The sequence below is a fragment of the Struthio camelus genome, chromosome 2 (assembly GCF_040807025.1).
Source record: "Struthio camelus isolate bStrCam1 chromosome 2, bStrCam1.hap1, whole genome shotgun sequence".
In the NCBI taxonomy this organism is placed as follows: domain Eukaryota; kingdom Metazoa; phylum Chordata; class Aves; order Struthioniformes; family Struthionidae; genus Struthio; species Struthio camelus.
Genome location: NC_090943.1, coordinates 137841179 through 137866213, shown reverse-complemented (window position 1 = coordinate 137866213; position 25035 = coordinate 137841179). Strand labels below are relative to the sequence as shown.

General features: G+C 41.7%; 1 protein-coding gene and 1 pseudogene across 2 annotated transcripts in view; one reads left to right on the top strand and one right to left on the bottom strand.

Moving 5' to 3' along the window:
* The first annotated feature begins 818 nt into the window (after nt 1–818).
* LOC104143215 (inositol 1,4,5-trisphosphate receptor-interacting protein-like 1) lies at nt 819–2270 on the top strand (annotated as a pseudogene).
* Nucleotides 2271–12571: 10301 nt separating this feature from the next.
* ATP6V1H (ATPase H+ transporting V1 subunit H) overlaps nt 12572–25035 on the bottom strand; it is a 46738-nt gene continuing 34274 nt past the window's right edge. For both annotated transcript variants that reach the window (XM_068932711.1, XM_068932712.1), the window contains 2 exons: nt 24791–24904; nt 12572–12925 (listed from right to left, as the gene is read on the bottom strand). In XM_068932711.1, the coding sequence (XP_068788812.1) occupies nt 12865–12925; nt 24791–24904 (175 nt within the window). In that variant the 3' untranslated portion in view covers nt 12572–12864. The remainder of the gene's footprint in view (nt 12926–24790; nt 24905–25035) is intronic.

The following is a 25035-nucleotide window of genomic DNA, read 5'->3' as shown; positions in this document are numbered from 1 at the left end:
TCCTGCCCACATGCTGAGGGGAGCCCGTGGGCACGACGTGCTGCTGCATGGGCTCGGTGGCGGTGGGTGCCAGGGCCTCGGCTCTGGCTGCTTGAGGCCAGTGCGTGCCACTGAGCCGGGCAGGGCATGACGTGACAATGGCCAGGGCTGGTGCCCCCATGACAGCACAGAGGACACGTCACAAAGGCAGGAGCCATCAGTGCACCCTAGGGCAGCCCAGGCTGCAGCAGCCTCTGCATGGTGAGTGTGGCCATAGGGCAAGGCCATGGGGGCGAGGGCTGGGGCACCAGTGCCATCTTCCTCCCTCCCAGGGCTTTCTAACACTGCAGCAAGGGCTGAGGCATGCAGAGGAGCACCTCGGGTTGGGGGCATTGCCATCTTGGGGGCTGGGGGCCCAAGCGCCTGCAGATGTGTTGGGCGTGTGCTGGCCATTCGCAGCTTTGCAGGACGCTGCTCCCCCATGTGCATGGGGTGTGCGTTGGCAGGCCACACTCTGGTGGCACTTGCCCTTCCTGCACCCCTGCCTGTCTGTGGGGCAAAGCCCAGCCAGGGGACCCTCAGGGCAGGCTTGGCAGCACTGGCCCCACCACATCAGCATCACCCCTTCGAGCCTGCAGGCTTTCCCTGGGGCAGCCCATGGTCCCCGCTCAGGCAGCACTCGCTAGTCCCGTCCTTGCTGCCTCCCCTCTCCCATCCTGCCCCGGGGTACCTGCAGCTTCTGCCCGCAATGGGCAAGTGCTCTCCCACTCAGACATCCTCATCTCCTGCTCTCCCATCTCCTCTAGGCCACGGCTGTGGGGACTGTCCTCATCCTGGCCATGCTGAGCATCGTCCTGCAGCCGCTGAAGGTCAGTGACCAGATAGATCTGGCCACACAACAGCAGATGCAGCAGCACGAGCAGCAAAGTCAGGAGCTGACTCGGCTGCAGCAGGAGTTGGAGCACATGACTGAGGAGCCGCAGAGCGGACTTTTCACAGCAGAAGTGCTCTTTGCCATGAAGGGCAAGGGGCTGTTTGGAGCCTTTGCTGGAACCTTTGGGCTGCTCTTTGGGCTCTTCTGCATGGCCACAGAGCAAGACTTTGATGAGTCTGACAGAAGCAGTGATGAGAGCACCTCTAGCAGTGAAGAGGAAGACGCTGCATATGAACGGGATGCGGGAAGGTTTCTGGAGCAGCTCAGTCAGTGGCCAGTGCAGCGCCTGGCCAAAAGGGGCAAGGTGGTGCAGGTGCTGGTGGGTGACTTCCTGCATGCCTGCCATCTCCTCACATTGAAGACTGTTCTGCCTCAGCTGGAACCCTGCATTGGAGTGGGCAGTGCCTTCGAAGGCTGGAGCCCCTGCCATGACAACACCGTCTACAGCCTGCTCGTGCCCTCGAAGCCACCAGCTGCGCATTCCTTCCATCTGGAGCTGGGCACCAGCGGGGAGCTGCCAGCCAGGCACGGCCGTGTTCACGCACAGCTCGAGTGCGTGTGTCAGAGGGAGCAGCTGCTGGGGGACGCGCTGTGCTTCCTGCACCACCCTGAGGCTGAGCTGGGCAGAAATGAGGGCCCTCACCTCCTGCGATACCTCTGCACCCAGTCCTACCTGGACGTGGAGAAAATCACTTGCTGGTTCCAGCTCATAGTGATGAATGCCTGGCTACTTTTGCCTCCATCGCACCGCTGCAAGCTGAGCCTGCTGCCCTCCTCCCGCTCCTGCAAGCTCAGACTGGCAGACACCTCCGGCAGGCCCTCCTTGTTCATTGACATATTGCTTGAGCATTCAGCAAGACAACTCAGAGGTTTACCTGACCAGCCAGGAAGCAGAGGCTGGCCTCACCAGCAGCATCACATGGCTGGAGAGCTGTGCTGTTCCTGAGGTGCTCTTCTTCAGGTTCATGGCAAGGCAGGCCCCCAGGGACAGCTGCCACCTGGAATGTCTGCAGCTCTTTGCCCAACTTGGGGGCACAGGCTTTTCCAGCTACTGCTTGAAAACAGTGGTGATGCACCTCCTCACAATCATCCTGCTGTCTAGTTGGCACAGGGGGGATGTGCAGGAGAGGCTCAGCGATGTTGTGCACTACCCGCACCGCCGCCTGGAGGAGAAACAGCTTTACCACTTCCTCCTAGGCAACAAGAGGGTGCCCAGGGAGCTTCTCTGCCACCAGCCTTTCTAGCAACCAGCCCGTTCAACCTCTTCCAGCACCTAGTGCAGGAGCCCGACACCCACACCCAGGCACTGCGCAGCTTCAGGGAGCTGCAAGATCGTCTCCAGAGCCTCTTGGAATGATACCAACTGATATCATTCCAAGCCATTGCTATTGATTCTTTACAGTTCATGCAAGGCCATACAGGCTGTCGACAACTGAAGGGAAGCTTGCCCAATCATCCTCCTTTGGTTCTTCTCTTTTGGGATCCACTTACAAGGCAAATCTTCCCAACTCAGTTATTACCTGTAGAATCCAGACTGGGTGCAAAGTAGAAGCAAACAGCTACAGATGGCACACCAAGGATTTTTTAAATGAAATATGGATTGAAACGCTGAGCAAAGGGAGGAGTAGATGGAGTGGAACAATCTATTTTGACCAAGCATAAGATTTAATTTGCTTTTGCATAAAGTCATTAACATCACCTGCATATACTGCAATAAATTACATTTTAGAAGGTTTCTCCAGGAGTGGTGTACACTTTGCTGCTACTGATTCACTGAAAAATGGGGGCTGATGACAAAAATAGTTACCTTTGTATTTTTAAATTACTTTATTTCAGAAATTTATTTTAAATCTAGAATACATTACTTAATTCTCTCAGGCTATTAATCTTAAGTATCATGCTGCTGATCCTGAAGAGCCTAGACTTTGGGAAATATGACCACAGGGAATACAAAATACTTCTATTACAAGCACTACATAAAAAAGGTCTTCAAAAACATGTTGTTCTTCAGAACCATCATTTTCCAACATTTGTTTCTCAAACCATCTCAGGACAGGAGCTGGAGAAGGGCATATTAAAAATATATTGATTTCAAGTATTGTATTTATTGTGCCTGATGATTTAGGAATACTCATAACCCGTTAAATAATGTTCTGTCATATGTGCCTACAACACTTCAGCAATGTAAGAGCCAAAATTTAAATTAAACTAACTTGAGCCTGCAATCTCATAGCCCATGTGACAGATGCGTTCCAATACCTATTGCTGAACAGAAAAAAAAAATGAAGTGTCTTCTTCTCCTCAAAAAACAAATTTAGAAACCTAAAGTGCTTTGTTAGTTCTATCACAGAAACTATCATTGTTTTATCCAGCAAGTAAAAAGCATTAAACAGAAAAACTTGCAAGTGACTTTCCAAGACAAGGAACGAGCAGTTCTCACTCTTCAGGAAAAAAGGAAGAGAGAATGGATAGTGATGGCAACAGAGGCAGCACTGAAGAAGACCCAGTCAAAGTGACCATATACAGAAGTTCTGCTTAATAGTTTTGAATAGGCATTTGATGAAGACTATTTCTGCATAAATTGTCACCCAGGTAAATTCTTAGTTGGAGATTAAAGTTGCAGCTGGAAATGATGGAGTTTGTATGCAGTTTTGAGAAAATGGGGAAGAGGTAAGTCAGTATTTACAGATTAAATAGAAGTTTAAGAGTAGTTGAGAAGAAGGATCATTAATTATGTGACCAGTTAAAGGGACATCAGGGATCATTAATTACGTGACCAGTTAAAGGGACATCAGGTGAAGGAGAGGGTTGAGGCAATATTTCAGACAAGGAAAAAAGAGGCAGAAGGAAAAGATGGGATGGCTCAAAAAAGTGTGATCTAAATAAATAAGATTATATAAAAGAAAAGAAAGTCAAATGACCTTAAAAAGCAAGACAGAAAATCAGAGGTTCATCCCCTTACAAGAGAGATGAAACCCTGAGAAGAGGAAGTCCTCAGTCACATACAAAAACAGAACAGAAAATTCAGACTGCATGTCAAGAGTAAGAATACAGGATTTAGAACAGAACATGAAAAAGATCTCAGTGGTTCAAGAAATAATCCACTACTCCTCTAAGACTCAAAAAACTCAAAATTCAAGATTATCAAAATTAGCAATAACTATAGTGGATTAGACAAAAACCACCAACACTACCACTGAAAAAGGATTTCAGCAATCTTTAAGAGAATTCCTTTGATTTCTAGAAAGGGCACAGAGGCATAAGACCAACAGGCGGTTTCAAATTAGTTACAAAGTCTAGTTCCTGGAACACATTCAAAGCCTTGAAGAACAAGCTGGAGTTTGTCCCAAGATGTGAAGGCTATTTGGAAGGACTAATGAAAAATTAAGATAAGGAAATGGAAACCTGCATAAAAAAAGATCTAGAAAGCTTTATAAATTTTCTCTGTGGGAAGGTGTAAAAACTCTCCATTCCAGATTTCTTAGAAAAACAAAAAAGCATAAGACTTACTAAATCAGGAATGATAAAAATTAGGAAATTTCGTGCTCGTAAATGTGGACAAAGGGGAGGTGACCGGTATTAAATAGGCTTACTAGTTTGTTTTCAGTAGGATATAAGTCTTTATTTTTCCTTTAGAACTAATATTTGAAAGAATATGAATTGAAACGTATAAGGAAAAAGAAATACGATGCAACAAGATAGAAGATGCTAAACTAGTTTTGTCTTACCAATGAAAGATAACTAAGTTTTACTACCACTTATCTCTTTTACTAAGTCTCCTCCATCATCCACTTGACATAGCATCATGATGTAAATTAGTTTAACCACAGAATGTTTGAGGTTGGAAGGGACCTCTGGAGATTAGCTAGTCCAGCCCCTCTGCTCAAACAGGGACATCCACAGCACGTTGTCCAGGACAGTGTCCAAGTGGCTTTTAAATACCTCCGAGGAAGCAGACTCCACAAGCTCTCTGGGCAACCTGTTCCAGTGCTCAGTCACCCTCACAGGAAACAAGTTTTTCTTCATGTTCAGAAGGAACTTCCTGTGTTTCAGCTTGTGTGCCTGTTGCCTCTTCTCCTGTCGCTGGGCACCAGTGAGAAGAGTCTGGCCCCATCCTCTTGACACCTTCCCTTCACGTTGATCAGATCTCCCCTCAACCTTCTCTTCTCCAGGCTGAACAGGCCCAGCTCCCTCAGCCTTTCTTCAGAGGAGAGATGCTCCAGTCCCCTCATCACCTTTGTAACCCTCTGCTGGACTCTCTCCAGGAGCTCCATGTCTCTCTTGTACTGGGGAGCCCAGCACTGGACACAGGACTCCAGGTGAGGCCTCCCCAGGGCTGAGGAGAGGGGAAGGATCACCTCCCTCCACCTGCTGGCAATGCTCTTCCTAATGCAGCCCAGGATACCGTTGGCCTCCTTGGCCACAAGGGCACATTGCTGCCTCATGCTCAAGTTGTTGTCCACCAGGACACCTGGTGTTGTCCACCAGGTCTGTCTCTGCAGAGCTGCTTTCCAGCAGGTCAACCCCCAGCCTGTACTGCTGCATGAGGTGCAGGACCCTGCACTTGCCTTTGTTGAACTTCAGGAGATTGCTCCCTGCCCATCTCTCCAGCCTGTCCAGGTCCCTCTGAATGGCAGCACAGCCTTCTGATGTGTCAGCCACTCCTCCTAGTTTTGTGACATCAGCAAATTTGCTGAGGAGGCTCTCTGACCTGGAGGAAGGGACACCGATGAATACATTGAACAGGACTGGACCCAGGACTGACCCCTGGAGGACACCACTAGCTACAGGCCTCCAACTTGACTCTGCGCCATTCACCACAACCCTTTGAGCTCTGCCATCCAGCCAGTTCTCCATCCACCTCACTGTCCACTCATCCAGCCCACACTTCCTGAGCTTACCTAGGAGGATGTGATGGAAGACAGTATCAAAAGCCTTGCTGAGGTCCAGGGAGACAACATCCACTGCTCTGCCCTCATCTACTGAGTCAGTTGTCCCATCAGAGAAGGCTACCAGATTGGTCAAGCATGATTTCCCCTTGGTGAATCCATGCTGACTACTCCTGATCACCTTCTTGTCCTCCACATGCTTAGAGATGGCCTCCAGGAGGAGCTGTTCCATCACCTTTCCAGGAATGGAGGTGAGGCTGACAGGCCTGTATTTTCCTGGCTCCTCCTCCTTCCCCTTTTGGAAGACTGGGGTGACACTGGCTTTCTTCCAGTCCTCAGGCACCTCTCCTGTTTTCCAGGACCTTTCCAAGAGGATGGACAGTGGCCTAGCAATGATGTCTACACTCGTGGGTGCATCACATCAGGGCCCACGGGCTTGTGGGTATCAAGTCTTCCTAAACGATCTCTAACCCGATCCTCCTCGACCAAGGGAGAGTCTCCCTTAGTCCAGACTTTCCGTCTTTTCTCCATGGTCAGGGATTCCTGAGGGCTGGCCTTAGCAGTGAAGCTGAAGCAAAGAAGGCCTTCAGGATCTCTGCCTTCTTTGTGCCCTCTGTTGCCAGGGCCCCTGCCCAATTCAGTAGTGGGCCCATGTTTTCCCTAGTCTTCCTTTTGTTACTGATATATGTGAAAAAGCACCCGTCTTGAGCCTGGAGGAAGTGATCCTTGAATATTAACCACCTCCCTTGGACCCCCTCCTTCCGTCTAGGGCCCTGCTGATGGGATTCTTTCAAGAAGGTCCCTGAAGAAGCCCAAGTTTGCTCTCCTGAAGTCCAGGGTTGCGATCCTACTTATTGCCCTGCTTCTTCCTCACAGGATCCTGAACTCCACCATCTCATGGTCACTGCAGCCAAGGCTGCCCCCAACCTTCACCTCTCCAACTAGACCTTCTTTGTTTGTTAGTACAAGGTCTAGCATTGCACCTCTCCTCGTTGGCGTCTCCACCACCTGAGTCAAGAAATTATCATCAGTGCTTTGCAGGAACCTCTTTGACTGTTTGTGCCTAGCTGTGCTGTCTTGCCAACAGATGTCAGGGTGGTTGAAGTCTCCCATGAGAACCAGGGCCTGTGATAATGAGGCTGCTTCCAGCTGTCTGTAAAGGCCTCATCGACTTCCTCCTCCTGATCAGGTGGCCTGTAGTGAACACCCACAACAGTGTCACTCATGTTAGTCTACCCTTTAATCCTTACCCATAAGCTCTCAACCTGCTCATCATCCACTCCGAGGTAGAGCTCCATACATTGTAGTTGCTTTCTCACATAAAGGACAACTCCACCACCTCACCTTCCTGGCCTGTCTTTCCTAAAAAGCACACAGCCATTCATGACAGCATTCCAGTCATGCGAGCTATCCCACCATGCCTCTGTAACTGCAGTGAGATCATGGCCCTGCAACCGCACACAGATCTCTAATTCTTCTTGCTTATTCCCCATGCTGTGTGCATTGGTGTATAGGCACTTCAGAGAGGTACGCAAGCATGCAAGCTTCCCAGGAGAGGTGCAAGAGAATATCCCATAGTCACGTCTTCTAGGCACTTCTTTGGCTGCACACACTTGCTGGAGGTATCCCCACTTGAGCCCCGTTTTGCTGTCGGGGTGGTCTCCATAACTCTCCCCTTCCCCCATCTTTCCTAGTTCAGGGAAGCAACACTAGTCCTCAAAGGAATCAGGGTATAATATAGAAAGAAGTAATGACATTAAAAGTGGAATAGTAAGAGGAGTGACATTCAGAAATACAACAAAACATAGACGCTGTGCACTGCATATCAAGAGTTTCTCCTGTAGAAGGAACTCACCAGTTGAAAACGTGAGAGATGGCTCTCAGTACCTTAATTATCAACTGATGCTTATGAGGCTGAAAAGGTATGTGCTCAAATATGCTATTGCTTCTCCTCAGAACAGCTATGATCATTTTATGTACATTACTTAAAAAAAATGGAAGAAAACTTCAAAAATGCTAAATTAACAGACTAATTTTCCATCAAGTATTACAGTTAGAATTTAAAGCACTTTTCAAGTAAAATAATACACTCATGCCAATATATTTGCATAGGAATAGAATGGCTCAGTTCAAGTGTGCTAGCTGGGGAAGCCAAATTCAAAGTGATTTTTAACTTCTGTAAATGTTTTGAGACTAAAATATTCTGTGATCTTCTAGCCAAAAAATGTTGCAACATCGAAAAAATTTAAAAGAAAAAAGAACACTTCTAAAAGTTATTTTTTCTACTTAGTCTTATATGTCAAAGTTTTTTCACTTTCTAAATCGATACTTCAAGTATCTCGCCATGAGTTTGTATGCATCCATAATCAAACCATCCCTACGCTGGCAGCTTCACAATCTGAAGCTGTATTTTAGCCATCTGAACCTGACTGAAAAGGATCGTTTTGTGCATTTCCTTTTTCTGACAGCTATCTAGAGAACAATGACCTTCTGAGTCCGCAACATTATCATGTTTTTTTGCAATACCATGGCAATTCTGTGATTTCCAAATCAAGAGAGTATAACTGTCACTGCCGCAATCAACTACTCAATTTCTCTGCCAATTTTTTGACTGAACAGGATGTGTGGCCTTTTTAATATAGCTTATAACTACACTCAAAGGTTATTTGAATTGTTACGTTTAAAAGTTTTGTCTCTATAGAGAATCCAGACAAGGCAAACGGAAGAGCCTTGAAAAAATTTATCATGAATGTGTACATTAGGACACCAGAGATCACTAAAAACTTCAGCAGTTGCCTTTTACAGATTTAGTTTTCACTCAGAGGGAAGAGTTCTACACTTCTAAGAAAAATCAGGAGTTATCATTAGGTTAAAAAAGCAAAATATGGTCCTGGCACCCACCTCTATATGAAGAATTGCCTTTTTTTTATCATTTTTTTCCCCCATGAAAAATTAAGCTTCCATAGCACAGAAATGTTTTCTTTGATATAACTAAAGAACAGGAAGAGAGACACTCTATTAAATGATTAGCCATTGCTCTATTTCCGTTTCATAGATTTTTTTGATTTAAAGAGAAAACAAAAAACAAAACAAACATGATTACTCCATAGAAGCTATCAAGGGAAAAAGTAAAAGCTTTTAGGAAAGGATATAGATGAGCTAACAGGATTCTTTCTTACCCCTTCTCAGTTAGCTACTGGACTAAAAACCAGCACTGCAAATTCACAGAAGATATACTGACCCAGCGGGTTTGAGTATCCTAAGTCACAGACACTCTTCACTGTTCATGTAAGCATACAGTGACATCTTTGCAGTTCTGATGAGCTACTAAAGAGCAAACTTGCCTAAAAAGCACCATCTTCTAACACTAGTAGTTAGTGAATAGAAGAGTATAAATATACAAGCCGGACTTCACCAGTCTGATTTCACTCGGTTTGTTACATGCGGAACTACTCAAACAAAACAGCACATTGTTAAGTCAGCAAGCCGATGGCAGGAACAAAACACAAAGAGTGACTTAGCAGCTCAAATGCAATCTCCCACAGTTGCAGCTGCACAGGTAATAGATGCCTAGCATAGAACATCTCATTCCATACAGGCATGTGCCCACACACACCCTCTCCAGTGAACTGAATTCTTGCATTTCATAAATCAGGGGGAATGGACATTTGCACTAAGCTCTCCATAAGAAGTCTCAGTCACACACACACTTACGAGAGGTTCAGTGCAATGTGGTTCATTCGGGGCACAGGAGGCCAGTCTCTGCTTGGCAGCATTCAGCTGGTTTGCTTCTATGAGAGCAGCACTGGGTGGAAGAGGCCAAGATCAAGGCTCTGCCTCATCCAGCTGAAGGTCTGAAGATCTCAGATTGCTTGTTGGGCTTGTAAGCTGAAGTGCACTAAGCACACAATTAAAGCATTTTCCTGGCTTAGCCTCAGATTCTGTTCTTCTTGATGTTTCCTATCCATCTCTCCTGCCTTAAGGAATTTAAACTTGTCAAAACTCAAGGCTGTCACATATTGCCAACTTATTCAAATGTATTTCCATTTAGATGTCAGAATAGGAGACCAAAGTTCAGAAAAAAAGTCACTCAAGCAAATGTATCGAAAAAAAGCAAAAGAAACCTCAAAGGCAAACTTTAAAGTTACCTTATAAAGATTTCAAATATTCAATTATTTTCCTTATAGGAAAATTAAACATCATCTAGAAAACAAAAGTAGGAAAACCAAGAAAAATTTAATAAACAGAAGATTAATTGGCCTAATTTGGAAAGGTAATTATAACTCTGGCTGTTAAGCATGCTTTAGAAGCAAGTTAGTCGTCTGGTCATGACAGCTAATCTCCATTCAACTCTAAACCTTGACACCCTCAAAGCGATAAAGGGAAGCTGTTGGCCTATGCCTCTCCTGCTAACACTCAACTGCCCACCCTGTTGTCACAAGGCAAAGAGGTCATCTGCCACACACCAGATTTAGAGAGAATGTGATTTAGCTAGTTAAAAGGGGCTAATACAAACAGGTGAATGATAAAAACAATGTTCAAAACTAAAAGTCAAAGCTAATCATAATTATTCAGACTAAAAACAGACACAGAAAAAAGTTTTATTAATTAGTAAAATTAGTTCCCTGGTCAAGGATACTTTAAGCATTCTTGACTCCAGTGGAATTCTCAGCTCCTTCGTGAGTGTCTCGTTGTCTACGTTATTGGTGGATTGGGATAGTCCTTCATAATACCCAGGGCTCCCAGGCTTCTTACTGTACAATTGGTGACACAAACTCCTTGAGACCACAACCCTAGAGCCACTCTGAAGCTATCCATGAGGGGCTGGAAATCTCAGTTTCCAGGTTTCACAGGCACCAGAGTGTCAATATTGCACTCTGATGTAAATGAAACATTAAGACTTTTGCCTCTTAACAAATTTCAAACAAAATGGGGAAAAAGCTATCATGTAGTTTGAAAATAAACTGCAAAACAAAGAACAAGGTATGCAAAGAGCACTACTAAGCAAGGCGAAAGAGAGAACTAGTTTCTGTAACGCATGTGAACACAATAGTTAGATGTTTGAGGACGACCACTATAAACAAAGATGTTCCTTCTTACGAAGAGTTTGGTTATTTCTAGCTCATCTTGGGATGCCATCATTGCTATTCATTGTCTTACCTCATGTAACTCAAACCAAAATCTTCTTACCAAGTAGCCCTCCAGTATTTGCTTTAGCAGGGAAACAACAAACTGATTTTGAAGGGGGAATGGGGGGATAGACGCTCTCTCCATCATGGCTTTCATGATTCTTCTGCCCAACATCACACCTGTAACTACAGGACCAAACTTTAGACTTTTTACAGCATATTCAAGATAACCTTTAGGCTATGCCTACATCAGCAAAAAGTGTGACCCAAGAGAAGCAGATTATTTTAGAGCAAGATAAGGCACACATGAGGTACATCCTCCAATTCAGCTTTATCTAAAAAGAAGTCCATTCATGCACTGAGACCATTTTGTGATACAAATTAAAACGTGAACAGCAGGGAAGACAGATTTATTTCAAGAGTACTCAACTGACCAGAGAGAGAAGTGGTAATGTAGATGCACCCTTAGTCTTCCAACACCTTTCCAGAACACCAGCATCCCTCACTGCTGTGAGAGCATGGAGCGCTGAGATAAGATCCACCCAGGTAACTCTCCCACCAACGAAAATTCAAGCCTAAGCATCTATCAACACAATGTGAACTTATGAGGCATAGGCATGAGCACTGCAGAAAACAGTGACCATCATTAACCTATAGAATCCAATTTCAACTAAGTGGTCCACCAAACCCTTTCACCCCTAAGAGTCTCTCTCCATTGCAGCAGTGGTCAAATTTTAGTTACACCTAGATCGGGGTTTAAAAAAAAAAAAAAAAAAAAGTTTTCCTAACTTGTTTTTCACTTGATGACAAAACATTCTGGGCTTTCTCAGAGACTTACAGTGTACAACACTACTAATAAAATCAAGTCACTCACGTTCTCTGCTATCAGAACATCCTCAGATGTTCTCTCATCTCTTTTTATTGTAATGAGTCACAAGACTATTAACTCGAGTGCAGGCATTTGCAACACTACAAGCTCCTGTACATGCAACAAGACTGTTTTCACATGCCAATCCAACATTATCTTTCATTTGTAGGTGTTTACGTTTTCTTTACCAGCAGATGCTACGAAATGCAGAAAAGATTGTAACAGCCAAAGAATTTGGATTAATGTTAGTGAAATACACAGGTTTTAGAATGACACCAGAACCCTACTATTTCCTATACTCAACAAAACCTCCATGAAGTTCAGGGTTCAACAGTTACAGAACATTTGTTACCAAAAATCAGCTACAGCCTAGTGGCTTAACACAGATGTTAAAAAGTTCCACTAATAATCTTTACTACTTTTTTTTAGATGAGTGTTCACCATTTTTCTCCTCTACTTTTATGTCAGTTTTTTTAAACATATTCCATAAAAGGAGAGAAATACCACCCTCTGCCCCCCAAAAGCCCACATATTCACTTTTATTTACAATATTAACATTGTTTTCAGGCTTGGTAGATATTTCAACACTGATAACCAACATTTCCTCAGGCTACTATATTTCTTACAGAACATCAGGTCAAAACTTTATGAGTTTGTCTGAAGATATATAAAGGGACTTAATTCTTGGGGTTTTTTTTTGTTTTTAAGGGGGTGGAGGAGTGACAAAACTGATAACACATTAAAACAGAACAGAACAATTTTTCTAGACTGGTTGTGATTTGGAATTAATATCTGTTAATAACAATCTTTATTATGAGAATAAATACATAAAACAAAAGCAATACATAAGCCACATTTACTCAGATACATTCAGAATATAGCAGGAAGCTAATATACATATTAATCAGAAAACAAACAAGTTTTACTAAGCCAACAACATTGAAGGATAACTGGAAAGTTTATACACTAGAAGCAGTTGTGACTGAAGTGTTTTCCTGATATTAAAGACAAACATACTCCAGTTATAAGCACGAAATAAGAACGGTGATGCACCAACTGAAGTGTTTAGCTCCGTGCAGTGGCCGTTTGAGGTTGTTCCGACTGCAACTGCTTCCCAAGGTATTCCCTGAAATACAAGAAAAAATTAGACTGAGAAAAAATTCTCATAGGTGGGGAGTAGGATGGTGGTGAGAAATATGAAGCAGAGAGAGAGGAAAAAATCTTTACATTTAAAGCTATTCCTTCGAATAGTGACTACTGATATTCAGCACTCAAATGGAGCAAATGTGAGATCACCTAAGCTTTAGGCCCCCATCACATAATCCTCTGAAAACAAGCAGCCAATTGAAGACAAACAACAAAGCCATCCGGAAAAAAAAAAGCCCACTGGTAGTAACTGGAAGTCAGTCCTGGCCACTGCTACAGAACACCCATGAAGTCCATAGGCTTTGCAACAGCCTCTGCTAAGTGTATTCAACAAGCAAAGTATTTAAATGATTACTTCCCATAACCCAGCTGGCATGAATACAAGTAATACGGACATACAGGCAATTTAACTCCTTAGCTATAAGGAGATCTTGCTAGCCTAAGGGACACTGACTGAAGAACTATCAAGTCCGGCCCACTGTATATCAAGACTTTTCTTTAAAGCGTTTTCTTCAGATGTTTTCTGAAATGCATTGAGTTCCTTTTATTTTACACCTGTCCTTTCAAAATTGGAATTAACATCCCAAAATCTTAGCATTGGGATGAACTAGCCTCAAACAGCAATATCTAAGTTCTAAGAAAAAAAAAAAAGAACACACTGCACAATTCTTCTGAGTGTTCCCATCTTTCACTGTCTCCTGTGAAACTCAAGCAGCTTAAACTTCACTAAACCACAAAGCAGCTGAGAGGACTTAATAGCTGGCTTGTTATGCATTACAGAAAATAATCTTTAATAATTACACCACTGTATCAACTGAAGCAGAGGTTTCAGCACCTGTGAAATACAAGAGTTTTCACTTGCTCACGGTGCCCTTCGGATCAGTCTTCCTGACTACACAGGTGTTACAACCTACAATCTGTGCCACAATCTGTTTAAACATTAGCAGCAGTTCAGAGAAGTGATGATCTGAATCAAATTTTAAAAAACAAAACAAAAAATATGCACTTTTGCTTAAAAAAAGCTTCACCCAAAGAAACAAGAATCACTTCTTACTGCACTTTTCAAACAAAACTGGCTTTCAGTTTAGCATCCTGTTAAACAGCTATTCCCTACACATTACAATTTCTACTGCAGAATAAAGTTCAGCATCAATGCTATACCACCCAACAGCACTCTTCTCAGTATTAAAATTACAAAGCTTGAAGAACATTATACTTTATAGGAATTTTGCCAAGTTTGAACTCTACTAGCTATGAAAATAACACAGGTAATTTGCATGCTGAACATATGTTATGATTTAGCACCTTCTCTCACAGCTACCAGTATGTCTGGAGAAGAAAGAAAAAGAAAAGAAAAAAAAAAAAATCAGCAGCAGCACTGGTGTTCCTGCAAGATAACAATATTTTAATGCTTGGGCTGCACTCAGATACAGCTCTCAACTATAACAGGCAGGTTACCATCCTTGAAGTAGAGATTCTTGAGACCAAGGGAAGAATTAGCTGGTCTCTTACAGTTTTGCAAGAATCAGAGCTACTGCCCAAAATAAACCAAATATGACAGCCATCCATAAACAGAGTCAGCAACAAGGGAAGGGGTTCCAAACTCATCAAGTTTCCTTCTGCTGCCTTTTTCTTTGGTCCATATCCTATATGCTTGTGTTAATTCTAGTATTCCTCCACTCACACCAAGCCTTGAAAGCAACTGATACTTGCCTGTACATGTCTCTGTTCCATTTACTGGATCACAAGACTGAAAAATTATTTTTAAAGCCTGTGAGCCATCTTTAGTGTGCATTTCATATGCGGTTATTCAGAAGGAGGAAAAATAATCAAGCTATCCCAGATAGCACAATTACTGCATGGCATACATTGTTTCTGATGCATGCTCAAGGCTAACTAAAATCCAGCTCTAGTGCAGTATTTTCAACATTAAAAATCTCTGTTGAGAAGGCAGGACAGTAGCATGTTTTGTAGATGTTCAGCACCTTAACAGACATTGAACTTCCAAGCACATACAAGAGATAATACCTTACCCATCAAATCTTTTATTTCGGCAATTCATTTGCAAGCCTGAGGACTTAGCTCAGGATCAAGGAAAAGTACTTACCCTGATCCCCCTACAGAACGAGCATAGGTATTTACTGCTCTACACTGCCATGCTGCAAACCTGGCTGAAAGCCCCATATCCTCTCCCCACTCTAACCACCAAGGGCCTCCAGAATGAAAAAAATTTGTCCCACTGGTATTTACAAGAACCAGTTAGTTTCCTCATTGAATATCATGTCCAAATGAGTATCACTGGTTAACCTGGAATTAACAAATTCTGCAATTGGCTATACCAGAGGACGGGAAGACAGATATGAGTGGTTTAGACAGCCTCTCAATATGAAACTTCCATGGGAAGCTATTCCACAAGGCATTTTGTGACCTTTCCCTTCCATCTTCTACTAAAATTCAAGTTACAAGAGTTAAAAACTTCAGCAACCATGTTCTCACTCTATTAAACTACAAACTAAAAGGACAATGTGATTCAAGTGTATTTTCACATGATACTTCATCGCATCAGAAGATTAAGGAGAGTACCGTAAACTGTCTGGGCAGTTGAATGGGGCATAGGTGTTCATCATCATGCTGTTACAGATCAAGCGAGTTTAAAATTTTCGATTTATCCTACAACACATTGTTACTTGGTTAAATCTTAAAAGAAAACCTGGACTTTTAGAATCATTGTTTATCCCTCAGAATTAACATGATTTTGAAGAATGCAAGCATTCAGCACACTGCACTGTAACAGCATGAAGGATGAAAGAAGATGGACAGATATCGTCACCAAGATGAATAAAAGACATATCACTTCACAAAATATTCGGAGAATTATCTGACACAGATCAGAAGTGCATGCTACTGTGCAAAGCAATGGATATTACACAGGATTTTTAAAATGAGAAGCTATAAACCCATACACTGAACTCACTTCTATTTTAAACAGATGCTCTATTTTCCCTTCCTTCGTAACTGCAGTAAAAGACCTCCTTTATTGTAATGCAAGCATCACGGTCAGTCTTTTGCAAGCAGATCAGGTTTCCGACACGGCTAAACATAAGCCAGTTCAGAAGGGAAAGTTCACAACGTGCAAGGGCGGCTACTACTAGTAGAGATTCACGCGTGTCTGATCAGTGCATGTTACAGGCAGAGAAAACAAAACATATCCTGCTACCATTTAACCTAGCTGAGTTTCTGGGCCTACATTCCCATTCTCTTTCAATGCCCAATCTTACAGGTCATAGTGTTTTTTTCCCTTACAACCAGCCTGAACAGAACTTTTGAGTGCCTTCAAAAACTCAGTGCATTCCTCAAGATGCACAAAATTTAAGTACAGAGTTGTGGAAGAAGAGCAAAATACCATCCTGGTGGACAAAATACAAATGAAGTCAATACTACTTCCCACTGAAAAATTGCCTTTTATCTCAACTAGGTATTACTTTATTATAGATAATACTTCAAGTCAGTCAGAAATAGTAAATATTCTCTCAGTACACCAGCTGTCCAGCCACTAGGCAAAGGAAATTTTTCTTTTAAATTGTTTAGAGGGATGAAGGGAAATAAAAGCCTGCTTCCTAGTAATCCAGCAGTAGTGAATACAGTGCTTTACTCCTTAGCTACTGTCCAGAAAGGAAAGGGAAACCACCACATGCTTAATGGTGCTCCCTCAAGTCAGTAAGCCTCTGGAAAATTCTGCACCTTCCCACAGAAAACAGCGTGGCAGTTAAGTGTGTCATTTTGGTATATTCCCCATGCTGAGATTGCAGAGGTGAGCACTGCCCACACTTATATTTATTAAGGTATCTTACAACACTTCCTGGTAGCACCAACTCAAAACCACCTACCACAGAACATGCAGACAACCCAGCCCCCAGTGCTAATGAATTTTACATCGAGGTTATTAATAAAGGCACAAGTATCTCGGAAATTCAAATTTGCAAGTTTAGCTCTTTGGGATAAAAAGGTTCTACTTTACCTGTTTTCCTTACACTGGCACACAGAGGCCTTTAAAAAGGTCATTTTTAGCATCTTCATGTCTTCTTTCTACATAAAACCACCCTTATTACAAAGCAGTGAAGCAGATCCAGGCAAGCTTGCATTTACAGTTAACTGGATTCAAACACGAAACAGTCAACAGTCAGCATAAATTTACAAGAGCATGCACAGTACCTATATGCTGTACAAAAGTTAAAACACAAGTTTGGTACGTTACTTTGTATTTACTCTTGAAAGCCCTCCATTTCTTATTTAAAACACATCAAAAAAACTTGAACCACTACACTTTCTCATTTCTTTGAGATTCCAGAAGTCTGACAGTGAGACATTACCTACTCTATTACAGTGTGCCTAAACACCTGGCTGGCATATGTTTAGCCACTTCCATTTGCAAACTAATATTTTGATTCATATTAGAAAAAACAAGCGAGATTCCTTGCACACTAGTGATTTCCCCTTTTTCAGGTTTAATCTTCAAATACAGGTTTTTCTTAAATATACAAAGTGTTTTTTCCAAGGAAAACTGAGAGGAGCATACGTGAATTTGTTGCATCTCTAACGTTCGTTCCTGTTTGTTGCTCTACTCAGTTATGATCTTTTAATGGGTTTTGTTTTCCTATGAGACATACCAACTTCCTCAAGCCCAGGTATGATTACGTGTTATGACAATAGCAACAAATACTCAAAGGTCGTTTAGGAAAAGGAACAAGGAACTCATCCAACGCATAAGCCACCAAATTCACTGACCATGGGGTGAGGAAGTAACTGTGAACTGTGTTGTGAACTGGCACAACACCCTAATTGAAAGTCTTATACCAGTTTTCAAATTCAGCAAAAGGCTATTGTCAACAATAGATAACCCAAGATTGATGGGAAACATTAAAGGTACTTACAACTGACTTCTACGGGTTGAGTGCTAAAAGGAATAAGCTTTGCGGTTTATAAGGAGTGTTGCTTTTAGGGTTATCCTACAATTTCCAGTCCTAACATTTAGCTGTCTTTTAAGGAACAAAAGGATAAAAGGGAAATAAACTGAAAATTCTTCTTTTTGGCAGGGAAGGGAAGAGAGGAGAAGGAGACGAGGCACAGCAAAAAAGGACAGGAGTAATTTTTCATATTCATGCGAGTTCTTACTTTTCTCCTAATATTTATTTTAAATCTTGCCTGCAATTTATTACTTTTAAGTAGCAGGTTATCTAAAAAATACTTGAAGATCTTGAACACAGAAAATTCCTAGTTTGTTTTAGCAGACTGGAGTTGTTAAGAGGTAGAATGGTTTTCTTTGTCAAAGAATGCAAAAATACCGGTTTATTTTACTGCACCTGAATATAAACCCAATCTAAAGTTGCATGCTTTTAAAAAGTGAAATTGAAACACTGGTTCTACAGAAACTCTTCTCCTTACAAAAGGACACAGAAGTGAAATAAAAGTACAACAGAAAATTTGCCATGTGACTCAAGCCGTTCAGGGGGCATGGCCAACATATACTGATACAGACAAACCATAATGGCATGAAAAACAGTTAGCTAAGCAAGTGTACAAGCAATAGATTGAATAGTTTGAAGGCAGATGCCATCCTTAAGTTGATTTCTATTATTGGTCTAATAACATGAACTTATCAATAGATAGAGACCAGTTTTAGTAATTTATTAGGGCTTCACAAATAGGTATGTGAGTTATACATTCGCAGCTGTATTTGCGGTTCTAAGCAGGCTACACCGTCCCTTGAAAGCGTTGGTCCTGTAAGCCGTACACTGCTGAAAGCAGTTCCACAGATCATAACAAATATCTGGAACCTTCTGAATTATACAAGCATTAAGTGGCAAAACTAGGATAAGGTTACGACTGCCTCTCATCCCCACCTAATCCAATGCGGGACAAAGCTGGCACCACCATCCTTCAACCCACCCCAGTCACGTACTCCTGCCTTTCTCATGGTGCACTCACCTGGGCCTTCTGGTGAGGCAGTAATTTTGCTTGTTTAACCCTGAACAGAATGAGTTTCTGCCAACTGGTTCCCTTCAATCCAGTTCCTACAAAGTCACATTAACACTAGCACAGAGGAGAAGGGCAGGTACAGCTGGAAGGGTGTATTTGCATTGCCATGGAACCACAGCCACAGAAATCAGTAGAGGAAAAATAATAATAAACCAGGCTCAGAAATCCAGCTTGGAGCTATGTTAATACTTAGTTCCTGAAATACCGTATTAATAATGTTATGCTACAGGAGCAGAAGTTATGCCAATGCATACATATCTCACCACATGCACTGCTGTTGACAAAAAAATAAACAGAAATAGCAGAGCTGTGAAAGAGGTAAACCAAGGAACAAAGAGAGATGTCTTCCTAGAGAGTTGGGCTGGGAGCATTATCTGAGTTGGAGCGCTACCACATGAGAAACTGGTGCAGTTCTCTTCTACCACTAGTATGCTGAATGATGTAGGAAGAAAACTAGGTTTTCTGTTTGCCTGGGCAGATTAACCTAGTACACAGTATTCAAAAAGAAAAAAATGCATTAGGATTATAAAATATTTCCATATTATACCAATGTAGACCATGAAAAGTGCTGAAGGTAAGGCAGCATAAGAACTAAAACCAAAGAAGAAATAAGCATACGCAACAGAATCAAAACGAGTGTGACTTAACAGCTGGGGCCTCTACCACATGATCAAAGTGCAGTTTAATAAATTACCTTACTTTCAGTGGGGCTATAGTGATTTTCCACTTTTTTCTCTTTTTGGCCTATGTATGTGCCCTTGGACCTCAAGATACAGGAGACAATGCAAAAGTCATTGCATTCCTCACAACTTAAGTAACAGAGATTCCACTCACCAGAAACAGGCAGAATAAAAGCAAACTTCTGATAAACAGTGCTTGGGACTTGGGACGTTTTTCATCTTAATTACTCACAGCAAAGAGATGCTTAACATCATCTGATGTACACAGTATGAAACTAAATAGCTTCAACGCTTGAGTAGAGGGAACATAAAATTTAAGTGAAAGTTAGTTGTTTAAAACAGTCTGTCTGCAACCAAATCCAATAATATTAATAGACAATCTAAAGAGATTAACACCTGATTACTCAAAACATTATTCATAGCACGAATTATATCCCTCCTTACGATGAGAAATGTAAAATCAACATGCAACACGCCTTCAGACTGTATTCAGCATTTCAAGAGACACTGCAAGAACCTCACTGTCGCTCAGCAGTTTCCCTTCACTAAGGCATTGTCCATCCTTCAGCAGAAACATTCTAAACTTCCAGCTTTCCCACCTTTACGTATAGGCTATACAGAAATGGCAGATCAATGAACATCTATTACAAGGCTATTCCTGAAACACTTAGATTCTTCCCTAATTAAAAAAAAAAAAAAGAAAGAAATTCATTTCAACAATATGCTTTCCTATCAAGACAACAAGGTGTAACTCCTTCACTTAATCCCCTTTTCACTTAAGGGATGCGTGACAAGCTAACATCTACCCAGAGTCATTCTGTGACTTAAAAGAATCAACCTCACTAAATCATGCCAGTTAATTTGCAGGTGGCTTTATATTTAACAGAAGATATACTTGCCACAATGAACAGTAAACAAAAAGCTTTCAACATTTAAGAGCTTTAAGTTTGCACAGAATAATTCAGAATGGCTGATAAGAATTGGTTTTAAAATTCAATTAGACATGATCTGTATCAGGATATCAAAGCTTTAAGTTACACTAATCAGAAGTGAAACAGTCAGAAAATCCCTTCTTTGGTGATAGGCTTTTTCCTATTATTTGGCACACCATGAAAATGAACCATTTATTTGAAAAAATGAAATGCAAACTCAGTAGGATATTTGATATTTGAAAAACATTAGTTCCATGTACATTTGTATGAGCAAAAAAGCACACATGATCTAGCCCTGAATGCTGCAAGCTAACTGGTAATGTATCGGGTAAGCCACAGTTACTCTGTTGTCATAATAACTGCACCCTTGTTGACACAGTTTGTCAGCCCTCCACCTTCCCCTCTGCAGAGCTACCACCCACAACCTAGCATATCATATGCTAGCTGCACAGGTCAGATAGTACTTTCACAGTCCCACACACCAAAGTGTAGACCAAATGTTGCAGTAATTCCCACTTCTTTCTGACCTTCTGCTCCCTCTGACTCTTGACCCAACAGCACCGCTGCTGGCAAAGAGAAGAGAGCAGAGCTGCGTGCCTGACTCCCTGAACAGGACATGGATACGCACCCCTGGGCCTACCTGACTACAGGAGAAGCATCGAGACTGCAAACTAATGCACTATGTTACAGATGACCAGTAAGGTAATAAATAAATTACACTTTAAATGTATAATATCTAGAATGTTATTCACCTAGCTCTTCATCTAGCTCTTATTTTAGTCATGTAACAGGAGGCTGTAATTAGCACCTTTAGAATGAAGCCACTAGCTTATAGGTTCACATATCTTAAAGAGAGAATTATTCACATCAGTTAACTTCAGACACAGAAGTTGCTCTGCACTGCCCTGAAAAACTACCTGCCTCTCTTTGTTCAAAGGCAAAACTTAGGCTTCTAACTTTAGGTACTTTTGAGTCATAACTAGACTTACATCCCTGAGGTACAGTAAAATTGTATGCCATGAAGCACATGAAAGGCACCTGCCACATCTTTAACATACATACTTAATTTTAAAGACACCCCACAGGTGCTTTCCTTCTAGAATCTAATGATTTGATGCTTTTCAGATTTGTAACATAAGAACATTGCTCCAACCACCAATGTTACGTTCCCAAACCCTAACACTAACTGGACACCCAATCCTAATACTAAAATGGAGAAGTTGGGTATTACCTCTGAACACCAGCAAAGAAATGGAGTAAGATGCTTCTAGTAGATAGCTAAGACACAAATTGAACAGGACAGTTCTGCATCATCATTTCTATGCCAAACTCCCCATTTACCAATAACAGGATTTTATCTTCAGCACGAGGTGCCAGGACTAACACAAAGATAGTTCATATTAGATTAAAGCACGAGATGAGTCACCATTTAAAGACATTAAGTGATGCTAAAATGATACCTTCCATACCTGCTTCATCAAATGCATGATCATTTGACATGCAAATATAACAGAAACATTTCACCTGAACTTACCTTATCAGAAAAACTGACAGCAGCTACTGCCTTTGCCAAACTAGTTTTGCCATTAAACAGAATGCATGACAGTTTGATTTCCCCCCATTTATCCTTGACTTAAAATCCCCTAAGGAAAAGACAGTTGAGCAGCCTGTAATGAGCTATTCAAATTACTTTGAATTTAATTATTGTCTCCAAGTTGAGTTATTATCAGTATAATGATACAGCTGTGTTTAAAGCAGGATGCCACTTCAGTTGCTCCATGACACTCCCTCATTCCTTTTTTCCCCCTTCTTAATACATAAGTAATTTGGTAGGACATTTGGCTAAGTACCAGAAGTTTTTCCTTACTCCTCTGATCAGGTACAACACGTAACACCAAGCTTCACCCTGGCAGAGCAAGCCTTTACTCTGTGATTCTTCTCGGCGTCCAGATCTAGGAAGGGCCACGCTCGCTCAGTCATGCACATACCACAGATGGTAATACAGAGCTGTGGTATATCAATTAAACTGAAGGAAAAAAATTGATTGCCTCAAGTGAATTCTAAAATATATGGAAGCAAGGGCAAAAACGCTTATTGTTTCCCCACCTCAGAAGAGCAAGAGGAGCAAAACCTTAAAGAAGTTGCTGAGTAATCCATATTATCACAAAACTAAGCTAAACAAGTAGGCAACTCGCATTGCACTATGGAGCTGACCAGGAACCCTGCTGCTGCTTCTCCTCACACAAGCTACGAAACAGAAGGGCTACTGATAGACATCAAAAGCATGATCTATACAACTGCAGATTTAGCTTCTGAAATACAAACCAGGTGTGATTTCCTTGGCCCAAGCTGTCTGACCCCACTCCCAAAGCGCACACTTCTTTGGTGATCAAGAGTCAAAGGCAATGGTTCCCAGAGACTTGCTCCAGTAAGTATTAAGCAACAACCATATCCCCTGCAGAGAGGCAATATGACTCTAAAGATAGCACTAACTTAAACAGATCCCTTTTATTTACAGAGCTGCAGATCTGAAGCCAGATTTAATTGTAATATTTCTCTCATCCTCGAGTCTAAATGTTCACAAACCGTGAAAAGTAAAAGTCAGAAATGTTTACCCCATAAAAAGACTGGAGAAAAATCCAGAAGATCAGGTTTGGTATACTTAATATTGCACTGAAGATTAAGATGAGAAAAGCCAGGTTAGACATCCAGGAAAACTCTTACTGCTAATGAGGTTTGTGCTGCAGAAGGCCCAAAGATTTAGATTTTTATTACTAGATTTGCAAGGCATCAGAACACACATGAAATAAGACCCACTCCATAACCCTGCAGAAGACGAATTTCAATAACTAAGCCTTTCACACTGTAATCTCTATTTAGCTGCAGCCAATTTGTAATACTCAGCGTGTTTTAAACATACCAGAACAGCACAAAGTGAGGAAAGAAGCATATCGCCAAACTCAGAAGCAGGGTAGAGTGCGATATAGAACACTGCCCCAAAACGAGGTTGTACAAGACCACACATTTAGACTCCACCTCCACACGCTCAGCAATTCAATGTTCTTTTCCAAAGTCATCCTTACAGGTAAAGAATGCTCACTCTGGATTTGCTGAAGTAGATTATTTAAATGTTTAAGCTCTTCTCTACTAATAGAAGGCTTACATAGTATGATAGAAAGGGAGGAGGCAGGATTACAGTGTATAACAGGCATGAGAGTTAAAATTCATGTACTTCAAAAGGAAAGAGGGAAAACAGCAATGTTTCACTGTTTCACTGAAGCAGGGAAATGGATCAGAAGGTTTTCGTGACCCTTGATAGCCTGTCTTCTACAATATGTAGGTCACCCAAACACCTGTCAATGCGGTTGACAAACCTCTTTCCCCTAGAAAAACACCCACTGAAGCGTTTCATAACGGTAAGCCTTCAATGCTTCATCTATAAAGGTCCAGTTCTCAACTGGAAAGGCAGCACTTCAGAATTTTTGGAGCTTTATTAGAGAACTAGTTAACAAACAATGAAAGGAAAAACCTCCTTTCAAATGCTAGCTCTCATTGGCCGATGAGAGAGATACCTGTCAGTGATTTTCACCTTAATCTAGCCAACTCGCCCAACAGCTTCACAGAAAGAAAAATTGTAGTTATATCCCTTAAAATGGTAGCATAAAGATATCAGTGTACAGTAGGGGCAAGCATTAGAGCAGTAAGAAAAACAGTGCAGAAGCACGGCCAACCGGCAAAATTATTGCCAATTAAACATTTCAACTGTCAACTCCTGTAACACAACCATGTCAAACTACTGATTCCTTCAGGCGAGATTAAGTAAATTTTCTAAGAAACTTAAATACATCTTTAACATTTTGAAGACTGCGTAGTTTTGCAGGCCTGAATTACAGCTCATACAACTTACTTGAACTGTGCAATATTTAAAACTATATTGTTTGAGCGAACTGAACTATTCGCATTCCACTCAGTCCTGTAACGTCAAGCTACTGAATCCAACTGGAACAAAAGCATACAGAAAAAGTAGCTGAGGTCTTACACATCAGAATCATGTTGCTCTATCATTTCTTAAAGAACTGCAGTCTTACCACATTATAATGTTGATTTTCTTTTTTTTCCCTTAAAGAAATCTGTCTTTCTCTCTATAGCCTGATATCTAACGTGTACTACGAACAGTGAAAAATAAGCTTCACATACCAGTTGTGAACCATCAGCTTCTGCACAGCCAGTAGTGCATTATAACGAACTTGTTGGTCTTCATGATGCATATGGTTCATCACTAGCTGTTTGCCACCAAGTTGTTCAATCACTCTGAAAGAGAGCAGGGGAGAAATTAATCCTTTTTCATATGTTACAAATGCAAGGCTTTCATACTACCTACTGAAATTATTCAGAGTTTCTTCTTCCTTAAAAACAGATACCTCTTAACGGTGGCCAGAAAG